The sequence below is a fragment of the Melanostigma gelatinosum genome, assembly GCF_949748355.1.
Source record: "Melanostigma gelatinosum genome assembly, chromosome: 24".
Taxonomy (NCBI): Eukaryota; Metazoa; Chordata; class Actinopteri; order Perciformes; family Zoarcidae; genus Melanostigma; species Melanostigma gelatinosum.
Genome location: NC_136657.1, coordinates 10,875,833 through 10,902,861, shown reverse-complemented (window position 1 = coordinate 10,902,861; position 27,029 = coordinate 10,875,833). Strand labels below are relative to the sequence as shown.

General features: G+C 44.4%; 2 protein-coding genes across 3 annotated transcripts; one reads left to right on the top strand and one right to left on the bottom strand.

Annotated features, from left to right (window-relative positions):
• Positions 1-3,980: 3,980 nt before the first annotated feature.
• On the bottom strand, positions 3,981-7,801 carry LOC306797332 (ras-related protein ralB-A-like). 2 transcript variants are annotated; one of them, XM_079296653.1, is made up of 6 exons: positions 7,692-7,801; positions 7,166-7,193; positions 6,722-6,878; positions 6,434-6,642; positions 4,816-4,993; positions 3,981-4,262 (listed from the first exon to the last, which is right to left on the bottom strand). In XM_079296653.1, the coding sequence occupies exons 3-6, from the start codon at positions 6,833-6,835 to the stop codon at positions 4,155-4,157; spliced, it is 609 nt and encodes a 202-aa protein (XP_079152779.1). In that variant the 5' UTR covers positions 6,836-6,878; positions 7,166-7,193; positions 7,692-7,801; the 3' UTR covers positions 3,981-4,154. The 2 variants fall into 2 exon arrangements, with proteins under 2 accessions (XP_079152779.1, XP_079152780.1); XM_079296654.1 differs by having other exon boundaries at positions 6,722-6,875; positions 7,692-7,793.
• A 2,391-nt stretch (positions 7,802-10,192) lies between these two features.
• Positions 10,193-12,835, top strand: LOC306797120 (inhibin beta B chain; the record flags this gene model as incomplete). The annotated part of the gene is made up of 2 exons (XM_079296307.1): positions 10,193-10,592; positions 12,063-12,835. 2 exons carry the CDS (start codon positions 10,193-10,195, stop codon positions 12,833-12,835), a joined length of 1,173 nt encoding a protein of 390 aa, XP_079152433.1.
• Between the last annotated feature and the right edge of the window lie 14,194 nt (positions 12,836-27,029).

Sequence of the window (27,029 nt, the reverse complement as noted above, 5' to 3'; positions counted from 1 at the left end):
AGAGGCTTACAGACGAAACCGACACTTATAATCAGGACAGGAGACATCTCCTCCTGCATGTAGTCCTCCTCCTCCTGCATGTAGTCCTCCTCCTCCTCCTGCATGTAGTCCTCCTACATGTAGTCCTCCTCCTCCTGCATGTAGTCCTCCTCCTCCTACATGTAGTCCTCCTACATGTAGTCCTCCTCCTCCTCCTCCTCCTGCATGTAGTCCTCCTCCTCCTGCATGTAGTCCTCCTCCTGCATGTCGTCCTCCTCCTACATGTAGTCCTCCTCCTACATGTAGTCCTCCTCCTGCATGTCGTCCTCCTCCTACATGTAGTCCTCCTCCTGCATGTCGTCCTCCTCCTACATGTAGTCCTCCTCCTACATGTCGTCCTCCTCCTGCATGTCGTCCTCCTCCTACATGTCGTCCTCCTCCTGCATGTCGTCCTCCTCCTACATGTAGTCCTCCTCCTGCATGTAGTCCTCCTCCTACATGTAGTCCTCCTCCTGCATGTCGTCCTCCTCCTCCTGCATGTAGTCCTCCTCCTCCTACATGTAGTCCTCCTCCTACATGTAGTCCTCCTCCTGCATGTCGTCCTCCTCCTCCTGCATGTCGTCCTCCTCCTCCTGCATGTAGTCCTCCTCCTCCTACATGTAGTCCTCCTCCTGCATGTCGTCCTCCTCCTCCTGCATGTAGTCCTCCTCCTCCTGCATGTCGTCCTCCTCCTCCTGCATGTCGTCCTCCTCCTCCTGCATGTAGTCCTCCTCCTCCTACATGTAGTCCTCCTCCTGCATGTCGTCCTCCTCCTCCTGCATGTAGTCCTCCTCCTCCTGCATGTAGTCCTCCTCCTCCTCCTGCATGTCGTCCTCCTCCTGCATGTCGTCCTCCTCCTGCATGTAGTCCTCCTCCTGCATGTAGTCCTCCTCCTCCTACATGTAGTCCTCCTCCTCCTCCTCCTCCTGCATGTAGTCCTCCTCCTACATGTAGTCCTCCTCCTCCTACATGTAGTCCTCCTCCTGCATGTCGTCCTCCTCCTCCTGCATGTAGTCCTCCTCCTCCTGCATGTAGTCCTCCTCCTCCTCCTGCATGTCGTCCTCCTCCTCCTGCATGTAGTCCTCCTCCTCCTGCATGTCGTCCTCCTCCTGCATGTCGTCCTCCTCCTGCATGTAGTCCTCCTCCTACATGTAGTCCTCCTCCTACATGTAGTCCTCCTCCTCCTACATGTAGTCCTCCTCCTGCATGTCGTCCTCCTCCTCCTGCATGTAGTCCTCCTCCTCCTGCATGTAGTCCTCCTCCTCCTCCTGCATGTCGTCCTCCTCCTCCTGCATGTAGTCCTCCTCCTCCTGCATGTCGTCCTCCTCCTCCTGCATGTAGTCCTCCTCCTCCTACATGTAGTCCTCCTCCTGCATGTCGTCCTCCTCCTACATGTAGTCCTCCTCCTACATGTAGTCCTCCTCCTGCATGTCGTCCTCCTCCTACATGTAGTCCTCCTCCTGCATGTCGTCCTCCTCCTCCTGCATGTAGTCCTCCTCCTCCTGCATGTAGTCCTCCTCCTCCTCCTGCATGTAGTCCTCCTCCTCCTCCTGCATGTCGTCCTCCTCCTGCATGTAGTCCTCCTCCTGCATGTCGTCCTCCTCCTACATGTAGTCCTCCTCCTCCTACATGTAGTCCTCCTCCTGCATGTCGTCCTCCTCCTCCTGCATGTAGTCCTCCTCCTCCTGCATGTAGTCCTCCTCCTCCTCCTGCATGTAGTCCTCCTCCTCCTCCTGCATGTCGTCCTCCTCCTGCATGTCGTCCTCCTCCTGCATGTAGTCCTCCTCCTGCATGTCGTCCTCCTCCTACATGTAGTCCTCCTCCTACATGTAGTCCTCCTCCTCCTACATGTAGTCCTCCTCCTACATGTAGTCCTCCTCCTACATGTAGTCCTCCTCCTGCATGTCGTCCTCCTCCTCCTGCATGTCGTCCTCCTCCTCCTACATGTAGTCCTCCTCCTGCATGTCGTCCTCCTCCTACATGTAGTCCTCCTCCTACATGTAGTCCTCCTCCTGCATGTCGTCCTCCTCCTACATGTAGTCCTCCTCCTGCATGTCGTCCTCCTCCTCCTGCATGTAGTCCTCCTCCTCCTGCATGTAGTCCTCCTCCTCCTCCTGCATGTAGTCCTCCTCCTCCTCCTGCATGTCGTCCTCCTCCTGCATGTAGTCCTCCTCCTGCATGTAGTCCTCCTCCTGCATGTCGTCCTCCTCCTACATGTAGTCCTCCTCCTACATGTAGTCCTCCTCCTCCTACATGTAGTCCTCCTCCTCCTACATGTAGTCCTCCTCCTGCATGTCGTCCTCCTCCTCCTACATGTAGTCCTCCTCCTGCATGTCGTCCCCCTCCTACATGTAGTCCTCCTCCTCCTGCATGTAGTCCTCCTCCTCCTGCATGTAGTCCTCCTCCTCCTGCATGTAGTCCTCCTCCTGCATGTAGTCCTCCTCCTGCATGTCGTCCTCCTCCTACATGTAGTCCTCCTCCTCCTACATGTAGTCCTCCTCCTCCTACATGTAGTCCTCCTCCTGCATGTCGTCCTCCTCCTCCTACATGTAGTCCTCCTCCTGCATGTCGTCCCCCTCCTACATGTAGTCCTCCTCCTACATGTAGTCCTCCTCCTGCATGTCGTCCCCCTCCTACATGTAGTCCTCCTCCTCCTGCATGTAGTCCTCCTCCTCCTGCATGTAGTCCTCCTCCTGCATGTAGTCCTCCTCCTCCTGCATGTAGTCCTCCTCCTGCATGTAGTCCTCCTCCTCCTGCATGTCCTCCTCCTCCTCCTGCATGTAGTCCTCCTCCTCCTACATATAGTCCTCCTCCTCCTCCTGCATGTTCTCCTCCTCCTCCCATGGAGTGTGAGCAGGTGTGAGCTACATCTTGTTCATCTCGGAGGCGTTTTTGACGCCGATTTAACATTTTGGATATTTTCCTCTGAGTTGAGTCTTTATTTACCCAGAAACAAAGAAACAAGAAAAGAACTACTCTGTTGAGTCAGTGGTGCCATCTAGTGGCCAAAGAAGGAATCACAGCTGTTACCTTCTTAATATTGACTCGTTTCTATTTACTTTATTATTATAACGTCCACCTCCCAGAGCTGGTTGTACTTAAATCTCTTTTATTGAATGTTATGATACTCAACAATGTCATTTGGTCCCATTGTTTGGGTCAAATGTATGAAGATGTATTTATTATTCTCTACACGGTAGAATGATTGAGGTGACACATGAAATGTAATAAAATACATTAAAAGCACTCAATACACCATTCAGTACGGATGCTTTTTATTTGAAAAATCATTTATTTATTGTTTCAATAAAGAAAGGGACTTTTATTCTGAAAATAAATGACTGACAGAAACGAGTGTCTTCAAGAGAAGAGACGATTTAAAGTGTATATATATATAAATATAGTATATATCGTAGAAGATCGTCCAGAGACATGAAGGGGTTAATAAGGCACTAAATGTCTCTTCTTCACTGATGGTGACTCAGTGAGTTCTACATCATTAAAACTGAAGAAGAAGAACGTGGGCGGTATAAAGACACAAGTACACAGAGACGTTGTACTTTGAGTGTTTTTACGTCAGTACGACTCCAACAAACTAGAATGCTAAATGATGCTAAACGCTATGAAGTGTAGTCGGTAGAGTACCTGAGCAGAGTACCTGAGCAGAGTACCTGAGCTGGTAGTGTACAGAGTACCTGAACAGAGTACCTGAGCTGGTAGTGTACAGAGTACCTGAACAGAGTACCTGAGCTGGTAGTGTACAGAGTACCTGAACAGAGTACCTGAGCTGGTAGTGTACAGAGTACCTGAGCTGGTAGTGTACAGAGTACCTGAACAGAGTACCTGAGCTGGTAGAGTCCACATACTCTGGTCCAGGTGGAGGATCTGGACCAGAAGCAGCTTCAAAGTAACTGAAGTGATGAAGTGAGATTCTTCAACATGACCTCAAACACATCCAGGTGATGTTTAAACGTGGACTTTATACATTTGGACAACGGTACATTTTCAGGTGTAAAAATAAAGGTGCAGGTGAGGAATGAGTACTCGGGTGTCCCCGTGTCCCCCCTGCTGATGGAGTGAGTGTTTGTTTAGAGTCCGTCTGACTCCGTTTGGCACTTTGTCCCCTCGGCCGAGAGTTAAAGGATGCAGCAGCGCTTCTTCTTCTTCTTGCCGCTCGGCCCGTTCTTGTCTTTGCTCTCCGCCATCTTCTTCTTACGGACCTCCCGCATGAGGTCGAAGAACACCTGTGAGACAGGAGGACACAGGAGGACGCATGTGAGACAGGAGGACGCATGTGAGACAGGACACCCATGAGACCGAAGGAGACAGGAGGACGCATGTGAGACAGGAGGACGCATGTGAGACAGGAGGACGCATGTGAGACAGGAGGACGCATGTGAGACAGGAGGACACAGGAGGACGCATGTGAGACAGGAGGACGCATGTGAGACAGGAGGACGCATGTGAGACAGGAGGACGCATGTGAGACAGGAGGACGCATGTGAGACAGGAGGACGCATGAGACCGAAGGAGACAGAAGGACGCATGTGAGACAAAAGGACGCATGTGAGACAGGAGGACGCATGTGAGACAGGACACCCATGAGACCGAAGGAGACAGAAGGACGCATCTCAGACAGGAGGACGCATGTGAGACAGGAGGACACAGGAGGACGCATGTGAGACAGGAGGACACGTGTTTTCAACCGTATTAATCCAGTTTTAGCCTGAAGTTCTGCTCCTCATCAGACTTGATGGAGTAAAGATGAAATCTTTAGAGCCCTGGTGGTCTACGTACCTTGTCTACGTTGGCTCTGGTCTTGGCTGAGGTCTCCACGTACTGGACCCCCCCCCACTCGCTGGCCTTGGCGGCTCCCTCGTCTGCAGAGACCTGCCGTCGCTCCTCCAGGTCGGACTTGTTCCCCACCAGCAGCAGAGGGATGGCCTCCTCCTCCTTCACCCTCAGGATCTGCTCCCTGAGGCCAGAACACAAAGGGTTAAAACAGCCTCCTTTAGGGAGTCTGGTGCAGACCTAGACCGCCTCCTTCAAGGAGTCTGGTGCAGACCTAGACCGCCTCCTTCAAGGAGTCTGGTGCAGACCTAGACCGTCTCCTTCAAGGAGTCTGGTGCAGACCTAGACCGCCTCCTTCAAGGAGTCTGGTGCAGACCTAGACCGCCTCCTTTAAGGAGTCTGGTGCAGACCTAGACCGCCTCCTTCAAGGAGTCTGGTGCAGACCTAGACCGCCTCCTTCAAGGAGTCTGGTGCAGACCTAGACCGCCTCCTTCAAGGAGTCTGGTGCAGACCTAGACCGTCTCCTTTAAGGAGTCTGGTGCAGACCTAGACCGCCTCCTTCAAGGAGTCTGGTGCAGACCTAGACCGCCTCCTTCAAGGAGTCTGGTGCAGACCTAGACCGCCTCCTTCAAGGAGTCTGGTGCAGACCTAGACCGTCTCCTTTAGGGAGTCTGGTGCAGACCTAGACCGCCTCCTTCAAGGAGTCTGGTGCAGACCTAGACCGCCTCCTTCAAGGAGTCTGGTGCAGACCTAGACCGCCTCCTTCAAGGAGTCTGGTGCAGACCTAGACCGTCTCCTTTAAGGAGTCTGGTGCAGACCTAGACCGCCTCCTTCAAGGAGTCTGGTGCAGACCTAGACCGCCTCCTTCAAGGAGTCTGGTGCAGACCTAGACCGTCTCCTTTAGGGAGTCTGGTGCAGACCTAGACCGTCTCCTTTAGGGAGTCTGGTGCAGACCTAGACCGCCTCCTTCAAGGAGTCTGGTGCAGACCTAGACCGCCTCCTTCAAGGAGTCTGGTGCAGACCTAGACCGCCTCCTTCAAGGAGTCTGGTGCAGACCTAGACCGCCTCCTTCAAGGAGTCTGGTGCAGACCTAGACCGCCTCCTTCAAGGAGTCTGGTGCAGACCTAGACCGCCTCCTTCAAGGAGTCTGGTGCAGACCTAGACCGCCTCCTTCAAGGAGTCTGGTGCAGACCTAGACCGTCTCCTTTAAGGAGTCTGGTGCAGACCTAGACCGCCTCCTTCAAGGAGTCTGGTGCAGACCTAGACCGTCTCCTTTAAGGAGTCTGGTGCAGACCTAGACCGCCTCCTTCAAGGAGTCTGGTGCAGACCTAGACCGCCTCCTTCAAGGAGTCTGGTGCAGACCTAGACCGTCTCCTTTAAGGAGTCTGGTGCAGACCTAGACCGCCTCCTTTAGGGAGTCTGGTGCAGACCTAGACCGTCTCCTTTAAGGAGTCTGGTGCAGACCTAGACCGCCTCCTTCAAGGAGTCTGGTGCAGACCTAGACCGCCTCCTTTAGGGAGTCTGGTGCAGACCTAGACCGTCTCCTTTAGGGAGTCTGGTGCAGACCTAGACCGTCTCCTTTAGGGAGTCTGGTGCAGACCTAGACCGTCTCCTTTAGGCAGACCTGAACTCGGAGATGGCCGTGAAGGACTCGAGCTCCGTGATGGAGAACAGCAGCAGGAAGCCCTCTCCGCTCCTGAAGTAGTTGTCCCTGATGGCGGCGTAGTCCTCCTGACCCGCCGTGTCCAGGATGTCGATCTGGACGTCCTCCCCGTCCAGGACCACCTTCTTCCTGTAGCTGTCGGCCTTGGTGGGCTCGTAGTCCTCCACAAACTGGAGGAGCAGAGGAAGTTGATGGTGTGATGGAAGCAGAGAGAGGGGGATTGTGGGAAATGTAGTGCTGGAGTCTCACCTCGTCATACATGAACTGCAGGGTGAGGGCGGACTTCCCCACTCCACCGCTGCCCACCATGATCACCTTATGGAGGACCAGAGAGGTCTGGTTCTTGTTCTTACCCGAGGCCATGATGACCGGTCCGTTGCAGTCCAGCCGCTCACAGATCCGCCTACTGGAGAGACCAGCAGAGACCAGCAGGGAGCGAGAGACCAGCAGAGAGAGAGAGACCAGCAGAGACCAGCAGAGAGAGAGAGAGACCAGCAGAGAGAGAGAGACCAGCAGAGACCAGCAGAGAGAGAGAGAGAGACCAGCAGGTAGAGAGAGAGACCAGCAGAGAGAGAGACCAGCAGGGAGAGACAAGGACCAGCAGAGACATAAAACCATAAATACAACATGAAATATTAAAAACAGTGACCAGAGTAAACAATATTAAAGATGTAAACTGAGCTCATTACTCACCTAACTGTCACAGCGCTCTAGAACAGACCTGTAACAGAGAGAACCAACACACTGAGATAAAGAGCCGGTCTAAACCACTACAAGGACGTGGACCAACCCACTTGTCAGTGACCTTTCCTGCTTCCTTTCCATGCGGGCTGCAAGGACACCAACATGAATGTAACCGTCAGAACCAGACGAATATGAGTGATTAACCTCAGCTGTGACCATACATAAGAAGTACGTGAACAATACGTGTGTGTGTGCAGTAAAAAGAGGAACTTTAATTCATCTTGTTCCTCTTGTTTTAACCAGCTGACACTCTAAACACACTTTAACAAGCGCCCGCCCTCTGCCCGACTCTGATTGGCCAGAACTCCTCCTATCGCGGTTGCTATTGGCTACTCCGGAGCGTCACTCAACCGCGCTGATAAGCTAAGCTAGATAACGCGCGAGACGACTTCAGGGAGGGAAAAACGACGTTAAAACGTAACGTAGAAAACTTGAAGATGGCTTAAACAACGCAGGACAAATTCTCAAGACTCACCCGTCAATGTGTTTTCCCGCCGTTCGTTAGGAAAACCGCCATAAACCGACACGAACTGAAACTTTTACAAGTTGAGACGCTCTGCCCCACCTTACAGTTTGTACTCTAATCAAAGATCGTGTATTCTCAAGAGGAGGCGTCACTCTGTGGCTGGAAAGAAAACACTAGTTCGCCGTTAGCAGTGATTCACCTTAAATAAAAGCCAAACATAGCTCTTAATAACAAATAAATTAGGAACAAAAACACGTCATATTTGATATGTATTTACACCTACGCCAACTGTCGTTATAGGCCGTAAAATACACCAACTGTCGTTATCGGCCGTAAAATGCAGCTTTTTTCAAGTGGAGTGACGAACCCGCGAAACAGACACGGAGTGACACGTCCACCTTTTTCTCTTTTCTCGGATAACATTAACAGGATGGGATGTCACGAAATTCCTCGTACTCCTTGAAATCTGTATTATTATTTTTTATATATTTATTAATTTTAATCTCATTTTTTAAATATGTAGTTGTCTGTAATTGCATTGTTTTATTTTCACCCCTTATTGTTTGTTTACTTTCTTCAACAAAAAAAAGATCAGCGCTCCGGTACTGTGTTGTGTATTTGTTTGTGTTTTTAACGAAATAAAGTTGCGTCAAAAAAAGAAAAAAAGAAGAAAAACAATTTGTCTATTTATGTATTTTCTTTCCTAAAAATAGCATCACAAATATAATAACGGTACTTTATTGTATTCAAGGCTGTCTAAGAATTATATATATATATTTCGTTTTTGTGTTTAGAAAATAAATGAACACAAAGCTGACGATACAAGATGAATCTGATGATCAGTTGGTTTGTGGCATAAACAGCTTTAACAGATGTAAAAGTAAAGAAACAGCAAATCCTCAGATTAGAGAAGCTGGGATCAAGTTTCTAACGAAATCTATAAATGTCAGAAAGTAGTTTACTGTTAATAACATATAAATGTGATTTACAGGTTTGAAAGGTGACACAAACTCACCTGCCGCTAAAAGCATGTAGTTCCTCTCCTTGGAACAAAGATGGCGCTGTTTCCTTCCTTTCTCCGCAGCTGATAGAAACACAGTGGAGCCCACTGACTGATGGGCTGTAACCGGATCTAATGAGGGGAAGCTGTTTCTATTTCAACCAAATCAAAGTTAATAAAACATCTTTCATCTTTCAGCATCACGAGAGCAGAACAGACACACAGGCGACCTGCTGCGTGCTCACGCGCATGTATTCGTGTGCTCTCGTGACTCGCTTTCAGAGGCTTTTATTTTGGTATCTCACCACTTTAATTACAGGCTTGTGTTGATTTATTGTCACTCAGACAACAAGGCTTCATAATTAAAACAGCGTTAACGATGTTACGATGTTCCTTCGTGTTTTTATTTTATCTTAAGTGTTTCAACCGGCTGAAAAACACGTTCACGTAATGAACAATCAACAGTATCATGAAGAAGTTTACACTTTACACATGTTAGATCAGAGGATGTTCTGATAGATTCATAAATATGACGAAGAGAAGAAGGAACGTGTTTTAAAGTTGAAACCAAACTTCATTCATCTGATTATTTTAGGAAAAACAATCCAGAAGATTGTTTGAGTTGTTAGAAAGTACTACAAGTACTTTATTTAAAGGTACTTTACTGCAGTATTTCTACTTTACACTTCTACTCCAGTACGTGAATAAATACTCTACATTTATCTGACCACTAAAGTTACTTATTTATATTTGAAACACAAGATGAACTTAAAATATGACTCATGAACTGAAATGATGAGTTTTTGATGTAAATACTTTTGGTGTATTTAAACATTGAGTATCAGAGTAGTAGTACTTGTTAGTACTAGTACATTTCAGCAGTACACACAGTGTGCGTTGGTTTTATGAATATTTCTGTGGTTCCAGTCTTAGCCCCGCCCCTCCCCTCCTGGCCCCGCCCCGCTGCCCCCCCCCCCCCTCTCTCTTTGTACATATAAACTTTTCGGTGTGGCGGCTCCGGGTCTCAGACGCCAGCATGGAGACGCTCTCTGGCTCAGCTCCCGCTCCTCATCATCACATTCTTCTTCATTGCTCAGCGGCACTCCGGCAGCACGCGCGGGACTCGTTTACATCTGTTCAGAGAGTAAACAGTTGAAAAGATGAACCTGGACTCGGGTGCTTCTTCTTCTTTTGTGGAATATATCGCAGCTGGACTGATGCTGACGGAGTGATGCTGTGCGCGTGAAGCTGCTCCAAACTCCGACACAGAGTCCAGAGGAACCGGAGGAACCGGAGGAACCGGAGGAACCGGAGGAACCGGAGGAACCGGAGGAGCGCGTGATCACACCAACGACAACGATGTGATATAGAATTTGCTGCACGCGCATCTTGGAGTGGATGGGAATAAAGTGAGCCCGTTACGCACGGAGCCGCGCGCTTCGTTCCCGCCTCCTCACACGTCTTCTTGATGAACTGGGACAGAACGTTGTGACTCCTCCTCGAACAGAAAATGAGTCGCTGTCTCTTCAGACCGGCACTCCTCCTCGTGGCTTGCGTCCTCTCCATCCGCTGCACCGCTGCGCCCGGGACCGAGGCGGAGGCGCACGCGGCGTCCCGGGACACCTGCGCGTCCTGCGGCGTCGCTCAGCCGGAGGACGCGGAGTCCGGCCGGCTGGACGGGGACTTCCTGGAGGCGGTGAAGAGGCACATCCTGAGCCGGCTGCAGTTGCGGGAGAGGCCCAACATCACGCACCCGGTGTCCCGGGCGGCCATGGTCACGGCGCTGCGGAAGCTCCACGCAGGGAAGCTGCGGGAGGACGGGCGCGTGGAGATCCCCAACCTGGACGGGCACGCGATGAGCAGCGAGGCGCTGGAGGAGAGCTCCGAGATCATCAGCTTCGCGGAGAAAGGTGCGTGATGGAGACGCGTGTCCAACGTGTTGTTATGAAGAGAAGCGACACAAATATGATATTTATAACGAGAAATGAACACGTGGCACTTATGTGTTAAAACAAACAACCCAAAGTAAGCCCCCCCCCCCCATAATGTCAAGTCATTATAGATGAAAAGGAACGCGTTTGATTAGAGAGATGTCTGACATCTGGAGGTTCGTTTCTATCAGCTGATGCAGAACCTGATGATGCGCGCGCTGCTTCTAATCCTGAACATCACATGCTGTCAAACATAAAAACATGCTGTGAACACACTCAGGACATGTGTGCGTGTGTGTGCATGTGTGTATGTGCGTGTGTGTGTGTGTATGTGCGTGTGTGTGCGTGTGTGTGCATGTGTGTATGTGCGTGTGTGTGCATGTGTGTATGTGCGTATGTGTGTGTGTGCATGTGTGTGTGTGCATGTGTGTATGTGCGTGTGTGTGCGTGTGTGTATGTGCGTGTGTGTGCGTGTGCATGTGTGTACGTGCGTGTGTGTGTGTATGTGTGTGTGCATTTGTGTGTGTGTGTGTGTATGTGCATGTGTGTGTGTGCGTGCATGTGTGTATGTGCGTGTGTGTGTGCGTGTGTGCGTGTGCATATGTGTGTGTGTGTGTGTGCGTGTGTGTGTGCATGTGTGTGTGCGTGCAAGTGTGTGTGTGTGTGTGTATGTGTGTGTGTGCATGTGTGTATGTGCGTGTGTGTGTGTGTCACATTTAAATGTCTTCTATTTAATCGAATAAGATAAGCTCAGAGATAAAACGCAGGAGATTAAGAAGCGTCTAGTTCTGAGACAGAAGTCACAGTTTCCACCAGATTACATGAGTACTATTGGTTACTGACCGTCTAACATGAAGTATTATTCATTATTTTATTTCCCCGTGTAAAGAACTTATTGCATCTTTTATCTTTTTATTCAGCAAATTGAGTAAAAAGATTTGAATCAATCAAACTTACTGACTGAATAAATGAAGAGACGAATACTTGATGCATTCCTTAAAGGTGCAGGAGAAACAGGAGTATAATATATATATATATATATCGATATATAAAGATGATAAAGATGTTGTGGTTCTAGTTTCTGAAGGGTTTGAATCCCTCGGCTGCCTCGGCCCATTAGCAGGTGCCGGTTCGTTGCTGCGTCTCTTTTTGGCCTCGTTGTGAGAAGATCTTGTTTTCAGGCAGCATTGAATGCAGAGTCCTTGAACCTTTTGTGTGCTGCTCTCTTAAGCCCCCCCCCCCCCCCTCTTCTCACATTTGGGCTAATGCGGAGGCCAAGTGGCCCAGCGCCCAGCGGCTTCCTGTCACAGTCCGTCGGACCGGTGCTGCCACCCTGAACCTGAGGGGAGGTCTGGGGGTCTGTTGTCAAAGAGCTGAGCCCTTGATTTAAATGTCGCCCGTTCTTCCTCAAAGTCAGCGTTTATTAACGATGTGTCTTTTGCTCCCCAGACGACATGGTGACGTCCAAGTCCAGCCTGTTCTTCCTGATCTCCAGTGAGGGGAACCAGAACCTCTACGTGACGCAGGCCACCCTCTGGCTCTACTTCAAGCTGCTGCCGTCGGAGGCGCGCCCGCGGCGGAAGGTGACGGCGAAGGTGTACTACCAGGAGCCGGGCCTCGGCAGCAAGTGGAACCTGGTGGAGAAGCGGCTGGAGCTGAAGCGCAGCGGCTGGCACACCTTCGTGCTCACCGACGCCGTGCGGCTGGTGTTCCAGAAGGGCGAGCGGCGGCAGAACCTGGACGTGCGCTGCGAGGCCTGCGAGGCCGAGGGCGTCGCGCCGGTCCTGCTCGACCGCGTCGACGAGTCCCACCGGCCGTTCCTGGTGGTGCAGGCGCGGCAGTCCGCGGACAGCAAGCACCGCATCCGGAAGAGGGGGCTGGAGTGCGACGGCAGCAGCAGCCTCTGCTGCCGCCGGCAGTTCTACATCGACTTCCGGCTCATCGGCTGGAACGACTGGATCATTGCGCCCTCGGGGTACTTTGGGAACTACTGCGAGGGGAACTGCCCGGCGTACATGGCGGGCGTCCCCGGCTCGCCGTCGTCCTTCCACACGGCGGTGGTGAACCAGTACCGCATGCGGGGGATGAGCCCCGGCTCCATGAACTCCTGCTGCATCCCCACCAAGCTCAGCACCATGTCCATGCTCTACTTCGACGACGAGTACAACATCGTGAAGCGGGACGTTCCCAACATGATCGTGGAGGAGTGCGGCTGCGCTTGAGCCAGTGTTTCTTTCAATCCCTGTTTATTTAAAAGGTGGAACTGAAGAAGATTCACACTTTTTACAACAACGAAAAGAATACAGAAACATATTTATGGAGAAAAACAAGCGCACCCTCACGTAGGCCTGCACAAAAAACAACTTGTATATATATTTATGTTTGCCGATATATTTCGTTATATTCTCTGGTGGTTTCAGTGAAGAGTTCTCTTCCAACTCTTTAAACATCCACTTTGGAAAACAATCAATCTCTGAAGTTCTTCATTAAATATCTGTAAGATAGTGAGGAAGCTCTATCGGTAGAGGAGGGACCACTTGTTTAGAGGTGGGTATCTTCTTATTGGAGTGAAACCCTTCATGTGTGGAAGTTAAAACCCAAAATAAGGTCTCCAGAGGAGCCTTACACGAGTCACAGAGAAGGTTTTTTGGGGGTGATTCTACTGAGAACTTCACCAACGTACAGCACTTCAGACCAGGAGTCACATCCAGACTTTGGTCCACGATGAAAACCGGCTTCAAGCCGAACATTTGGACGCATCCAAGAAAAACACAATCAAGGGTTTTGCCACCAAAACCGTTAAATAACCCTCGAAGGTAAAAGGTGGATTCTTCTGTCCAGCATGGTCATTGTTTAATCGGTGGGATTTTAACCTCAACCCAGAGTGAAGGTGGTTCGTTAGTCAGATCTCGTCAAGCGTCATTTCTCCAATCAGTCATTGGTGCAATTTACTTGATTCCCTTTAAACAACGTCTCGACCAACTCATCCCTCAGACGAGTATCTTTCAGGTCTTTGACCCTCAGACTGAACACAGTCCGCTTTGGGATGTCGCACTGTGAGATATGAACTTCAGGTTCAAAGGTTAAGACTCATTACAGCCACAACCTTTGAGAGAACGATTGGGTATTTCTTCCCCGATTGGAATCTGAGGATTTAACAACACAAATAGAGTCGGATCCCAACGGGACCAAGATCTGACGTACCAGCCCGACCTTTGAACAACAAGCAGCCCTCTTCTGTGATCGGTGCCAGAGGCCTGGTCTCTGCAGACCCAAAGTCTTAAAAGGACTCCGTCTCCCACTCTTTAACAGTGCGTGATCAGCTCGTGAAGACCTTCATCCATCTTTGTTAACGTTCGGATGTCAAGAAGAGCTTCAGATTCGATTCCTCTCGGTCGATCAAATCAAGTGAAAAGTTGCCATAATTTCCCCGTTTAGTTGACGGTTGAACTCTCCCCTTTGACAGCACTTGCAGATTTAAAATGCCTTTTAGACTGAGCAGCGTTCGCCCACAGTCCTTCTAAACAGAAACAAGTGCCGCATGAGCTATGCAATGTACAGTATTGACCCGTAAACATGAACTGAAGCTTCACTTCTGTCACTCAGTACTTTAGATGTTTAGCGTTGCAGACAGGCGGCGGGTCGGAGGAGGCGGCAGAGAGTTCGTTTCTACGCTACGAAATGGTTTTTGCCAACAATATTGTGAAGAAAATGTAATTTCTGCCTTTTTTATGTTTCTTTATCGTCCATTTAGGAGACAAGAGTTGGAACAACACGACATCTGCTGCACAATAAAGTCGATTTTTACGCCTTTTCACACAAAGACGGCAGCTTGAAGTGGCACATCTGTTGTATATCGTTAAGAATATCAAAGCATTGCTATAAATTATTGGTTCCCAACCTGGTAATTCAGATTTATTTCTTGAAATTCACAAAATGATTGTAGATTTTCAAAATAAAACCATAAATCAACAAAAACACATGAAATAAAGCTGATATTTAGGTTTCATTGTCACTTTGGGTTGCCAGGTTTGTTTGGGATAAAAGATGAGTTCCTTTGTTCTTCTTGATGCAATCATCAATTTAAAAAGTGAACCACTAAAGGAGGCTAACTGTGACCCAGATGGGATTCTGGTCTAAAGGAACGCGTCCCAGAGGAGTCTTCAGCGCGGCACCGAAACACACTTTGAGACTCGGTTTTCAGGTTAAAGCTCCTCTTTCACACCCCCCCCCCCCCCTCGGGAATAAAAGAATAAATAAAAACTAAACCTCCATTTAAGAAACAGAAGTTATTTTTATAGCAGCGTCTCTGTTGAGACGCGTAACGATGGAACCAAAGAGGCCGAGAGGCGGCGCTTGTGTGTGCAGACGAGGCTGCGCACTGTATCGGTATTTCAGTCCATAATCAGCTTCATCGCTTTCTCTTCTATACAAAGACACATCGCATATCTAACTGATCACTTTCTCTTTCTTTCTGTTTGCGTCTTTAGAGTGAAGCACATCTGATCCCTGTACAGTCGCTGTAACATATGAATTATGCTTTTTTCAAATAGTTTTTGTTCTTTGTAATTGTAAAATAAAATAAATTTCTTATTACCGAACGAATGGTTTTGTTGACGCCGTATTCATGAAGCTGTGTTTTCATCACATTTCACTCAAAACACATTCGTATTCATCACATCTGATATTTAATCATTTTATGAAACTGTCCACTATAAGTACTTCATTACCTTCAGTATATGTAGTGTTTGTGTCCACTATAAGTACTTCATTACCTTCAGTATATGTAGTGTTTGTGTCCACTATAAGTACTTCATTACCTTCAGTATATGTAGTGTTTGTGTCCACTATAAGTACTTCATTACCTTCAGTATATGTAGTATTTGTGTCCACTATAAGTACTTCATTACCTTCAGTATATGTAGTATTTGTGTCCACTATAAGTACTTCATTACCTTCAGTATATGTAGTGTTTGTGTCCACTATAAGTACTTCATTACCTTCAGTATATGTAGTATTTGTGTCCACTATAAGTACTTCATTACCTTCAGTATATGTAGTATTTGTGTCCACTATAAGTACTTCATTACCTTCAGTATATGTAGTATTTGTGTCCACTATAAGTACTTCATTACCTTCAGTATATGTAGTATTTGTGTCCACTATAAGTACTTCATTACCTTCAGTATATGTAGTATTTGTGTCCACTATAAGTACTTCATTACCTTCAGTACATGTAGTATTTGTGTCCACTATAAGTACTTCATTACCTTCAGTATATGTAGTATTTGTGTCCACTATAAGTACTTCATTACCTTCAGTATATGTAGTGTTTGTGTCCACTGTAAGTACTTCATTACCTTCAGTATATGTAGTGTTTGTGTCCACTATAAGTACTTCATTACCTTCAGTATATGTAGTATTTGTGTCCACTATAAGTACTTCATTACCTTCAGTACATGTAGTATTTGTGTCCACTGTAAGTACTTCAGTACATGTAGTATTTGCGTCCACTGTAAGTACTTCAGTACATGTAGTATTTGTGTCCACTGTAAGTACTTCAGTACATGTAGTATTTGCGTCCACTGTAAGTACTTCAGTACATGTAGTATTTGTGTCCACTGTAAGTACTTCAGTACATGTAGTATTTGTGTCCACTGTAAGTACTTCAGTACATGTAGTATTTGTGTCCACTGTAAGTACTTCAGTACATGTAGTATTTGTGTCCACTGTAAGTACTTCAGTACATGTAGTATTTGTGTCCACTGTAAGTACTTCAGTACATGTAGTATTTGTGTCCACTGTAAGTACTTCAGTACATGTAGTATTTGTGTCCACTGTAAGTACTTCAGTACATGTAGTATTTGTGTCCACTGTAAGTACTTCAGTACATGTAGTATTTGTGTCCACTGTAAGTACTTCAGTACATGTAGTATTTGTGTCCACTGTAAGTACTTCAGTACATGTAGTATTTGTGTCCACTATAAGTACTTCATTACCTTCAGTATATGTAGTATTTGTGTCCACTATAAGTACTTCATTACCTTCAGTATATGTAGTGTTTGTGTCCACTATAAGTACTTCATTACCTTCAGTATATGTAGTATTTGTGTCCACTATAAGTACTTCATTACCTTCAGTATATGTAGTGTTTGTGTCCACTATAAGTACTTCATTACCTTCAGTATATGTAGTGTTTGTGTCCACTATAAGTACTTCATTACCTTCAGTATATGTAGTGTTTGTGTCCACTATAAGTACTTCATTACCTTCAGTATATGTAGTATTTGTGTCCACTGTAAGTACTTCAGTACATGTAGTATTTGCGTCCACTGTAAGTACTTCAGTACATGTAGTATTTGTGTCCACTGTAAGTACTTCAGTACATGTAGTATTTGTGTCCACTGTAAGTACTTCAGTACATGTAGTATTTGTGTCCACTGTAAGTACTTCAGTACATGTAGTATTTGTGTCCACTGTAAGTACTTCAGTACATGTAGTATTTGTGTCCACTGTAAGTACTTCAGTACATGTAGTATTTGTGTCCACTGTAAGTACTTCAGTACATGTAGTATTTGTGTCCACTGTAAGTACTTCATTACCTTCAGTATATGTAGTGTTTGTGTCCACTATAAGTACTTCATTACCTTCAGTATATGTAGTATTTGTGTCCACTATAAGTACTTCATTACCTTCAGTACATGTAGTATTTGTGTCCACTGTAAGTACTTCAGTACATGTAGTATTTGCGTCCACTGTAAGTACTTCAGTACATGTAGTATTTGTGTCCACTGTAAGTACTTCAGTACATGTAGTATTTGCGTCCACTGTAAGTACTTCATTACCTTCAGTATATGTAGTGTTTGTGTCCACTATAAGTACTTCATTACCTTCAGTACATGTAGTATTTGTGTCCACTGTAAGTACTTCAGTACATGTAGTATTTGCGTCCACTGTAAGTACTTCAGTACATGTAGTATTTGTGTCCACTGTAAGTACTTCAGTACATGTAGTATTTGCGTCCACTGTAAGTACTTCATTACCTTCAGTATATGTAGTGTTTGTGTCCACTATAAGTACTTCATTACCTTCAGTATATGTAGTATTTGTGTCCACTATAAGTACTTCATTACCTTCAGTACATGTAGTATTTGTGTCCACTGTAAGTACTTCAGTACATGTAGTATTTGCGTCCACTGTAAGTACTTCAGTACATGTAGTATTTGTGTCCACTGTAAGTACTTCAGTATATGTAGTGTTTGTGTCCACTGTAAGTACTTCATTACCTTCAGTATATGTAGTGTTTGTGTCCACTATAAGTACTTCATTACCTTCAGTATATGTAGTATTTGTGTCCACTATAAGTACTTCATTACCTTCAGTACATGTAGTATTTGTGTCCACTGTAAGTACTTCAGTACATGTAGTATTTGCGTCCACTGTAAGTACTTCAGTACATGTAGTATTTGTGTCCACTGTAAGTACTTCAGTACATGTAGTATTTGCGTCCACTGTAAGTACTTCAGTACATGTAGTATTTGTGTCCACTGTAAGTACTTCAGTACATGTAGTATTTGTGTCCACTGTAAGTACTTCAGTACATGTAGTATTTGTGTCCACTGTAAGTACTTCAGTACATGTAGTATTTGTGTCCACTGTAAGTACTTCAGTACATGTAGTATTTGTGTCCACTGTAAGTACTTCAGTACATGTAGTATTTGTGTCCACTGTAAGTACTTCAGTACATGTAGTATTTGTGTCCACTGTAAGTACTTCAGTACATGTAGTATTTGTGTCCACTGTAAGTACTTCAGTACATGTAGTATTTGTGTCCACTGTAAGTACTTCAGTACATGTAGTATTTGTGTCCACTGTAAGTACTTCAGTACATGTAGTATTTGTGTCCACTATAAGTACTTCATTACCTTCAGTATATGTAGTATTTGTGTCCACTATAAGTACTTCATTACCTTCAGTATATGTAGTGTTTGTGTCCACTATAAGTACTTCATTACCTTCAGTATATGTAGTATTTGTGTCCACTATAAGTACTTCATTACCTTCAGTATATGTAGTGTTTGTGTCCACTATAAGTACTTCATTACCTTCAGTATATGTAGTGTTTGTGTCCACTATAAGTACTTCATTACCTTCAGTATATGTAGTGTTTGTGTCCACTATAAGTACTTCATTACCTTCAGTATATGTAGTATTTGTGTCCACTGTAAGTACTTCAGTACATGTAGTATTTGCGTCCACTGTAAGTACTTCAGTACATGTAGTATTTGTGTCCACTGTAAGTACTTCAGTACATGTAGTATTTGTGTCCACTGTAAGTACTTCAGTACATGTAGTATTTGTGTCCACTGTAAGTACTTCAGTACATGTAGTATTTGTGTCCACTGTAAGTACTTCAGTACATGTAGTATTTGTGTCCACTGTAAGTACTTCAGTACATGTAGTATTTGTGTCCACTGTAAGTACTTCAGTACATGTAGTATTTGTGTCCACTGTAAGTACTTCAGTACATGTAGTATTTGTGTCCACTGTAAGTACTTCAGTACATGTAGTATTTGTGTCCACTGTAAGTACTTCAGTACATGTAGTATTTGTGTCCACTGTAAGTACTTCAGTACATGTAGTATTTGTGTCCACTGTAAGTACTTCAGTACATGTAGTATTTGTGTCCACTGTAAGTACTTCAGTACATGTAGTATTTGTGTCCACTATAAGTACTTCATTACCTTCAGTATATGTAGTATTTGTGTCCACTATAAGTACTTCATTACCTTCAGTATATGTAGTGTTTGTGTCCACTATAAGTACTTCATTACCTTCAGTATATGTAGTATTTGTGTCCACTATAAGTACTTCATTACCTTCAGTATATGTAGTGTTTGTGTCCACTATAAGTACTTCATTACCTTCAGTATATGTAGTGTTTGTGTCCACTATAAGTACTTCATTACCTTCAGTATATGTAGTGTTTGTGTCCACTATAAGTACTTCATTACCTTCAGTATATGTAGTATTTGTGTCCACTGTAAGTACTTCAGTACATGTAGTATTTGCGTCCACTGTAAGTACTTCAGTACATGTAGTATTTGTGTCCACTGTAAGTACTTCAGTACATGTAGTATTTGTGTCCACTGTAAGTACTTCAGTACATGTAGTATTTGTGTCCACTGTAAGTACTTCAGTACATGTAGTATTTGTGTCCACTGTAAGTACTTCAGTACATGTAGTATTTGTGTCCACTGTAAGTACTTCAGTACATGTAGTATTTGTGTCCACTGTAAGTACTTCAGTACATGTAGTATTTGTGTCCACTGTAAGTACTTCAGTACATGTAGTATTTGTGTCCACTGTAAGTACTTCAGTACATGTAGTATTTGTGTCCACTATAAGTACTTCATTACCTTCAGTATATGTAGTATTTGTGTCCACTATAAGTACTTCATTACCTTCAGTATATGTAGTGTTTGTGTCCACTATAAGTACTTCATTACCTTCAGTATATGTAGTATTTGTGTCCACTATAAGTACTTCATTACCTTCAGTATATGTAGTGTTTGTGTCCACTATAAGTACTTCATTACCTTCAGTATATGTAGTGTTTGTGTCCACTATAAGTACTTCATTACCTTCAGTATATGTAGTGTTTGTGTCCACTATAAGTACTTCATTACCTTCAGTATATGTAGTATTTGTGTCCACTGTAAGTACTTCAGTACATGTAGTATTTGCGTCCACTGTAAGTACTTCAGTACATGTAGTATTTGTGTCCACTGTAAGTACTTCAGTACATGTAGTATTTGTGTCCACTGTAAGTACTTCAGTACATGTAGTATTTGTGTCCACTGTAAGTACTTCAGTACATGTAGTATTTGTGTCCACTGTAAGTACTTCAGTACATGTAGTATTTGTGTCCACTGTAAGTACTTCAGTACATGTAGTATTTGTGTCCACTGTAAGTACTTCAGTACATGTAGTATTTGTGTCCACTGTAAGTACTTCAGTACATGTAGAAGAGAGGAGAGAGAGGAGGAGAGAGGAGAGAGAGGTGAGAGGAGGAGAGAGGAGAGAAGAGAAGAGAGGAGGAGAGAGGAGAGAAGAGAAGAGAGGAGAGAGAGGAGAGAAGAGAAGAGAGGAGAGAGAGGAGAGAAGAGAAGAGAGGAGAGAGAGGTGAGAGGAGAGAGAGGAGAGAGGAGGAGAGAGGAGAGAGAAGAGAGGAGAGAGGAGAGAGGAGAGAGAGGTGAGAAGAGAAGAGAGGAGAGAGAGGAGAGAGGAGGAGAGAGGTGAGAAGAGAAGAGAGGCGAGAGGAGGAGAGAGGAGGAGAGAGAAGAGAGGAGAGAGGAGAGAGGAGAGAGAGGTGAGAAGAGAAGAGAGGAGAGAGATGAGAGAGGAGGAGAGAGGTGAGAAGAGAAGAGAGGCGAGAGAGGTGAGAGGAGGAGAGAGGAGGTGCAGCAGTCAGGTTTAATCCGACAGGTGAGGAGTCAGGAATGAGAAACGAAGAGGAAGAGGAGGAACACACTCGTAATGTTCGGATGAAGACTTCTTGTGACTCGTATTTATTTAGAACGCTTGTGCAATGTTGCTCATGAGCAATGCATCCTGGGACATGTAGGCCCGGTGGATATACATCAAAGGTCGTGTTCTTTAAATCACAACGTAACACATACATATTTAAACGTTGTGTAACTATATTATTGTATCATGAAGACGATGATAATTGCTTTAAAGGCACGTTGAAGGAAGAAGAAGTGAGATCCTGGAGGCTCCATCTAGTGGCCATTAGAGGAAGTGCAGCCTGAAAGACTTCACACTCAGCTGTGCTGGTTTAGTAAAGAACAAAAGAAACAGCGTGTTTTTGTTGTGAGGGTTCGTCGATTACAGACTCTGTGGAGACGTCAGGTGACACACGAGAGCCGTTTCAATACGTCGGGACAAAGAGAAACAGCAGCACTCGTCATTCAGATCTGAAGAGTTTACAATGAGAAACACATGAGAGGTGATGATCACAAGACAACAAAACACTCTGATATGACAAATACAACCTCTAAATATTGAGTGAACATTAGATATCCATATGCATTTGCTTAATATTCTTACATTTCTCACTTAAAGTCCAACAATTTAAAGATAAATGTAAATCATTTTACAGCTCGTAACAAACAAACAAATGGTGAGGAACCATTTCAGAGGAAACAACTCCCAACATCACCTTTAGTTTGCACAAAGTAGCGTCTTTAGTTTGCACAAAGTAACGTCTTTAGTTTGCACAAAGTAGCGTCTTTAGTTTGCACAAAGTAACGTCTTTAGTTTGCACAAAGTAACGTCTTTAGTTTGCACAAAGTAACGCCTTTAGTTTGCACAAAGTAACGTCTTTAGTTTGCACAAAGTAACGCCTTTAGTTTGCACAAAGTAACGTCTTTAGTTTGCACAAAGTAACGTCTTTAGTTTGCACAAAGTAGCGTCTTTAGTTTGCACAAAGTAACGTCTTTAGTTTGCACAAAGTAACGTCTTTAGTTTGCACAAAGTAGCGTCTTTAGTTTGCACAAAGTAACGCCTTTAGTTTGCACAAAGTAGCGTCTTTAGTTTGCACAAAGTAGCGTCTTTAGTTTGCACAAAGTAACGTCTTTAGTTTGCACAAAGTAACGTCTTTAGTTTGCACAAAGTAACGTCTTTAGTTTGCACAAAGTAGCGTCTTTAGTTTGCACAAAGTAACGTCTTTAGTTTGCACAAAGTAACGCCTTTAGTTTGCACAAAGTAGCGTCTTTAGTTTGCACAAAGTAACGTCTTTATTTTGCACAAAGTAAAGTCTTTATTTTGCACAAAGTAAAGTCTTTAGTTTGCACAAAGTAACGTCTTTAGTTTGCACAAAGTAACGTCTTTATTTTGCACAAAGTAACGTCTTTAGTTTGCACAAAGTAGCGTCTTTAGTTTGCACAAAGTAACGTCTTTATTTTGCACAAAGTAAAGTCTTTATTTTGCACAAAGTAAAGTCTTTAGTTTGCACAAAGTAACGTCTTTAGTTTGCACAAAGTAACGTCTTTATTTTGCACAAAGTAACGTCTTTAGTTTGCACAAAGTAACGTCTTTATTTTGCACAAAGTAAAGTCTTTATTTTGCACAAAGTAAAGTCTTTAGTTTGCACAAAGTAACGCCTTTAGTTTGCACAAAGTAGCGTCTTTAGTTTGCACAAAGTAACGTCTTTATTTTGCACAAAGTAAAGTCTTTAGTTTGCACAAAGTAACGTCTTTAGTTTGCACAAAGTAACGTCTTTAGTTTGCACAAAGTAACGTCTTTAGTTTGCACAAAGTAACGTCTTTATTTTGCACAAAGTAACGTCTTTATTTTGCACAAAGTAACGTCTTTAGTTTGCACAAAGTAACGTCTTTAGTTTGCACAAAGTAACGTCTTTAGTTTGCACAAAGTAACGTCTTTAGTTTGCACAAAGTAACGTCTTTAGTTTGCACAAAGTAACGTCTTTAGTTTGCACAAAGTAACGTCTTTATTTTGCACAAAGTAACGTCTTTAGTTTGCACAAAGTAACGTCTTTAGTTTGCACAAAGTAACGTCTTTATTTTGCACAAAGTAAAGTCTTTAGTTTGCACAAAGTAGCGTCTTTAGTTTGCACAAAGTAGCGTCTTTAGTTTGCACAAAGTAACGTCTTTATTTTGCACAAAGTAAAGTCTTTATTTTGCACAAAGTAAAGTCTTTAGTTTGCACAAAGTAACGTCTTTAGTTTGCACAAAGTAACGTCTTTATTTTGCACAAAGTAACGTCTTTAGTTTGCACAAAGTAAAGTCTTTAGTTTGCACAAAGTAACGTCTTTAGTTTGCACAAAGTAACGTCTTTAGTTTGCACAAAGTAACGTCTTTAGTTTGCACAAAGTAACGTCTTTAGTTTGCACAAAGTAACGTCTTTAGTTTGCACAAAGTAACGTCTTTATTTTGCACAAAGTAAAGTCTTTAGTTTGCACAAAGTAACGTCTTTAGTTTGCACAAAGTAACGTCTTTAGTTTGCACAAAGTAACGTCTTTAGTTTGCACAAAGTAACGTCTTTAGTTTGCACAAAGTAAAGTCTTTAGTTTGCACAAAGTAACATCTTTAGTTTGCACAAAGTAACGTCTTTAGTTTGCACAAAGTAACGTCTTTATTTTGCACAAAGTAACGTCTTTAGTTTACACAAAGTAAAGTCTTTAGTTTGCACAAAGTAACGTCTTTATTTTGCACAAAGTAAAGTCTTTATTTTGCACAAAGTAACGTCTTTATTTTGCACAAAGTAACGTCTTTAGTTTGCACAAAGTAAAGTCTTTAGTTTGCACAAAGTAACGTCTTTATTTTGCACAAAGTAAAGTCTTTATTTTGCACAAAGTAACGTCTTTATTTTGCACAAAGTAACGTCTTTATTTTGCACAAAGTAAAGTCTTTATTTTGCACAAAGTAACGTCTTTATTTTGCACAAAGTAACGTCTTTAGTTTGCACAAAGTAAAGTCTTTAGTTTGCACAAAGTAACGTCTTTAGTTTGCACAAAGTAACGTCTTTAGTTTGCACAAAGTAAAGTCTTTAGTTTGCACAAAGTAACGTCTTTAGTTTGCACAAAGTAACGTCTTTAGTTTGCACAAAGTAACGTCTTTAGTTTGTAACAAAAATGTAACCTCATGCTTGGTTTTGTGCAAATGTCTTGCACTTAAATTTGGACTTTCAGTGTGAAGTTTCGTGGAATCACGATTATCTGAGCTGTAAATCAGAGGAACAAATATCTTTGGGAGCCTCAGCATGCTTCTGGAAAACAAACTCACGTCACTGTCGGCTCCAGACGTTCCCACAGAATAACGGGATTATCGATGGGATTTTCCATCTGAAGATAATCAGGAGGAAGTTTCTCTCAGAGGAAACGAGTCTAGACGATGAGCAGAATTCAACATGTGGAGAAGTTTCATTTCCACCAAGGCGTCGTGACCTTTTGTGCAAACATTCTCCTCCTTCAGAGTCCTTCATATTCACAGGTTTCTCTCCTCTAAAGGTGCCGCCACTTATTAAATCCAGGGTTTAAAGTGACTTATTATCCCTCATGAAGCACCATAACTCACTCTAATCCCACCACAGGTGTTGAACAATGTCTCTATTTCTACCACGACAACGTCTGACAACGTGCCACGAGCAGAGACAACAGAGACATCATCTAGTGGTCAACAGCAGGAGCAATCTCAGCCGTGTTCTGTAACCACAGGGACTTACAGGTCCACTCCAGGATCAGGTCTGAGGAACCTTCTTTGTTTCCTCCTCATATTAGCGACACTAATCGTTCACCTTTGTCTTGTCATGTGTTTCTCCACTGCCTGTTGCTAAATTAAAGTATTTGGGGATTTTTTTTCCACCGCTGGTTGCATTTCTCACTCAAACATGAAGAGATTTAAGAAGAGGACGAGGAAGAGGAGGAAGAGGGATGTGAGTTTGAGGGCGTCTCCGCTGCTCGTTCTCATGAGTTCATGGTGGAGAATGACCGGAATGTTCCGCTGCACTTATCAGAATATGCATGTTACATCTCCTGGTTCTCTTCCCCCGAGGCGTCAGCAGCTCCGTCCTCGTCTTATCAGTCCGTGAGGTGAAAGGAGGGCCGGAGGTCCGACGCGTCCACCAGCACCTGAACACACCGCCGGCTCAGACTGAAACCAGAGATTTTACGTCAGGCGGTCGTGTTTTATGAACCAGAAATAATAGAACATATGAAATCATCTTAAAGACTCTTCCATACTATATATTACACTGTGTTGGTTCTATTCTGTTGGCAGAGTTTGGCCTCCGTCCATATTACTCTGTGTTAAACAAGAAGATGTTTCTTCAACAGACAGAAAAACAAACCAGATCTGGAGAAAAGGAATGTTTTGAAGATGCTGCTGGAAATATTTCAGCTGTTTCACTCATACAAACCATAAAGTGTCATAAAACATGAATAAATGTTCCTCGAGTGTTCCTCGGCTGGTCCTCGGGGGTTCCTCGGACCTCCACACACGCTCGGCAGCGGTCGGGTTGAAGTCTGGCTCGTGGTTTTTCATTGTTTGCTTTGTTCAGATGAAACCTGCTGACTCAGGTGAGTCACCGTCTGAAGGAAGAAGCAACAGCAGCAGCAGCTCCTCCCTGATTGGTCCAGACACGTTCTACAGGCAACCAGCTGGAAAACAAAGAACTCTTCATGCATGAAGGATTCAGGATAATATTTTGTATTTGATGTTTTGATGGTTTTGTGGGAGCTTCTGAGTATTAACAGCTGACTTGAGGTCAGGTGGTTCATGTGGAAACAAATGTGTTGAAAGCACCTGTTGATGAGTGTGTGATGGTTTATTTATGGAGCTCAGGTGATTCTTCTTCTTCTTCTTCTGTTTGACGTCACTTGGCAGGAATGTCTGATTCAACCACATTCTTCTTCTTCTTCGTCTTGTTGTTGTTCCTGTTCTTCTTCTTCTTCGTCTTGTTGTTCCTGTTCTTCTCCTTCTTCGTCTTGTTGTTCCTGTTCTTCTTCTTCATCTTGCTGTTGTTCCTGTTCTTCTTCTTCTTCGTCTTGTTGTTCCTGTTCTTCTCCTTCTTCGTCTTGTTGTTGTTCCTGTTCTTCTTCTTCTTCATCTTGCTGTTGTTCCTGTTCTTCTTCTTCTTCGTCTTGTTGTTGTTCCTGTTCTTCTTCTTCTTCGTCTTGTTGTTGTTCCTGTTCTTCTTCTTCATCTTGTTGTTGTTCCTGTTCTTCTTCTTCGTCTTGTTGTTGTTCCTGTTCTTCTTCTTCGTCTTGCTGTTGTTCCTGTTCTTCTTCTTCTTCGTCTTGTTGTTGTTCCTGTTCTTCTTCTTCTTCGTCTTGTTGTTGTTCCTGTTCTTCTTCTTCTTCTTCTTCTTCTTCTTCATCTTGTTGTTGTTCCTGTTCTTCTCCTTCTTTGTCTTGTTGTTCCTGTTCTTCTCCTTCTTCGTCTTGTTGTTCCTGTTCTTCTCCTTCTTCGTCTTGTTGTTGTTCCTGTTCTTCTTCTTTTTCGTCTTGTTGTTGTTCCTGTTCTTCTTCTCCTTCTTCGTCTTGTTGTTGTTCCTGTTCTTCTCCTTCTTCGTCTTGTTGTTGTTCCTGTTCTTCTCCTTCTTCATCTTGTTGTTGTTCCTGTTCTTCTCCTTCTTCATCTTGTTGTTGTTCCTCTTCTTCTGAGTCTTTTCAGGAATTTAAAGATGGCGCTCAGCAATGATGTAATTCCTTGTTGTGTTTTGGGGAGCTAAGGGGGGGGGGTTCATTGTGCTCCCTAAACGCTCCAGATGGTTGGTTAAGCTGCTGCTGCATCACTGCGTCCAACTGACCCGCACGGTGCGCCGCCGCCGCTCACCAGCGTTCTCCCGCCATGAATATTGATGAGGAGCAGAAGAAGAAGAAGCTCATTAGAA

Bases quoted from the DNA above. Each gene is read 5' to 3' on its own strand.
- LOC306797332 (XM_079296653.1), bottom strand. From the start codon at position 6,835: ATGGCCTCGGGTAAGAACAAGAACCAGACCTCTCTGGTCCTCCATAAG. The intron at 6,643-6,721 runs GTGAGACTCCAG...CTGCTCCTCCAG, and splicing joins TGCAGTTCATGTATGACGAG to TTTGTGGAGGACTACGAGCC. The intron at 4,994-6,433 runs GTCTGCCTAAAG...TTCTGGCCTCAG, and splicing joins ACGGCCATCTCCGAGTTCAG to GGAGCAGATCCTGAGGGTGA.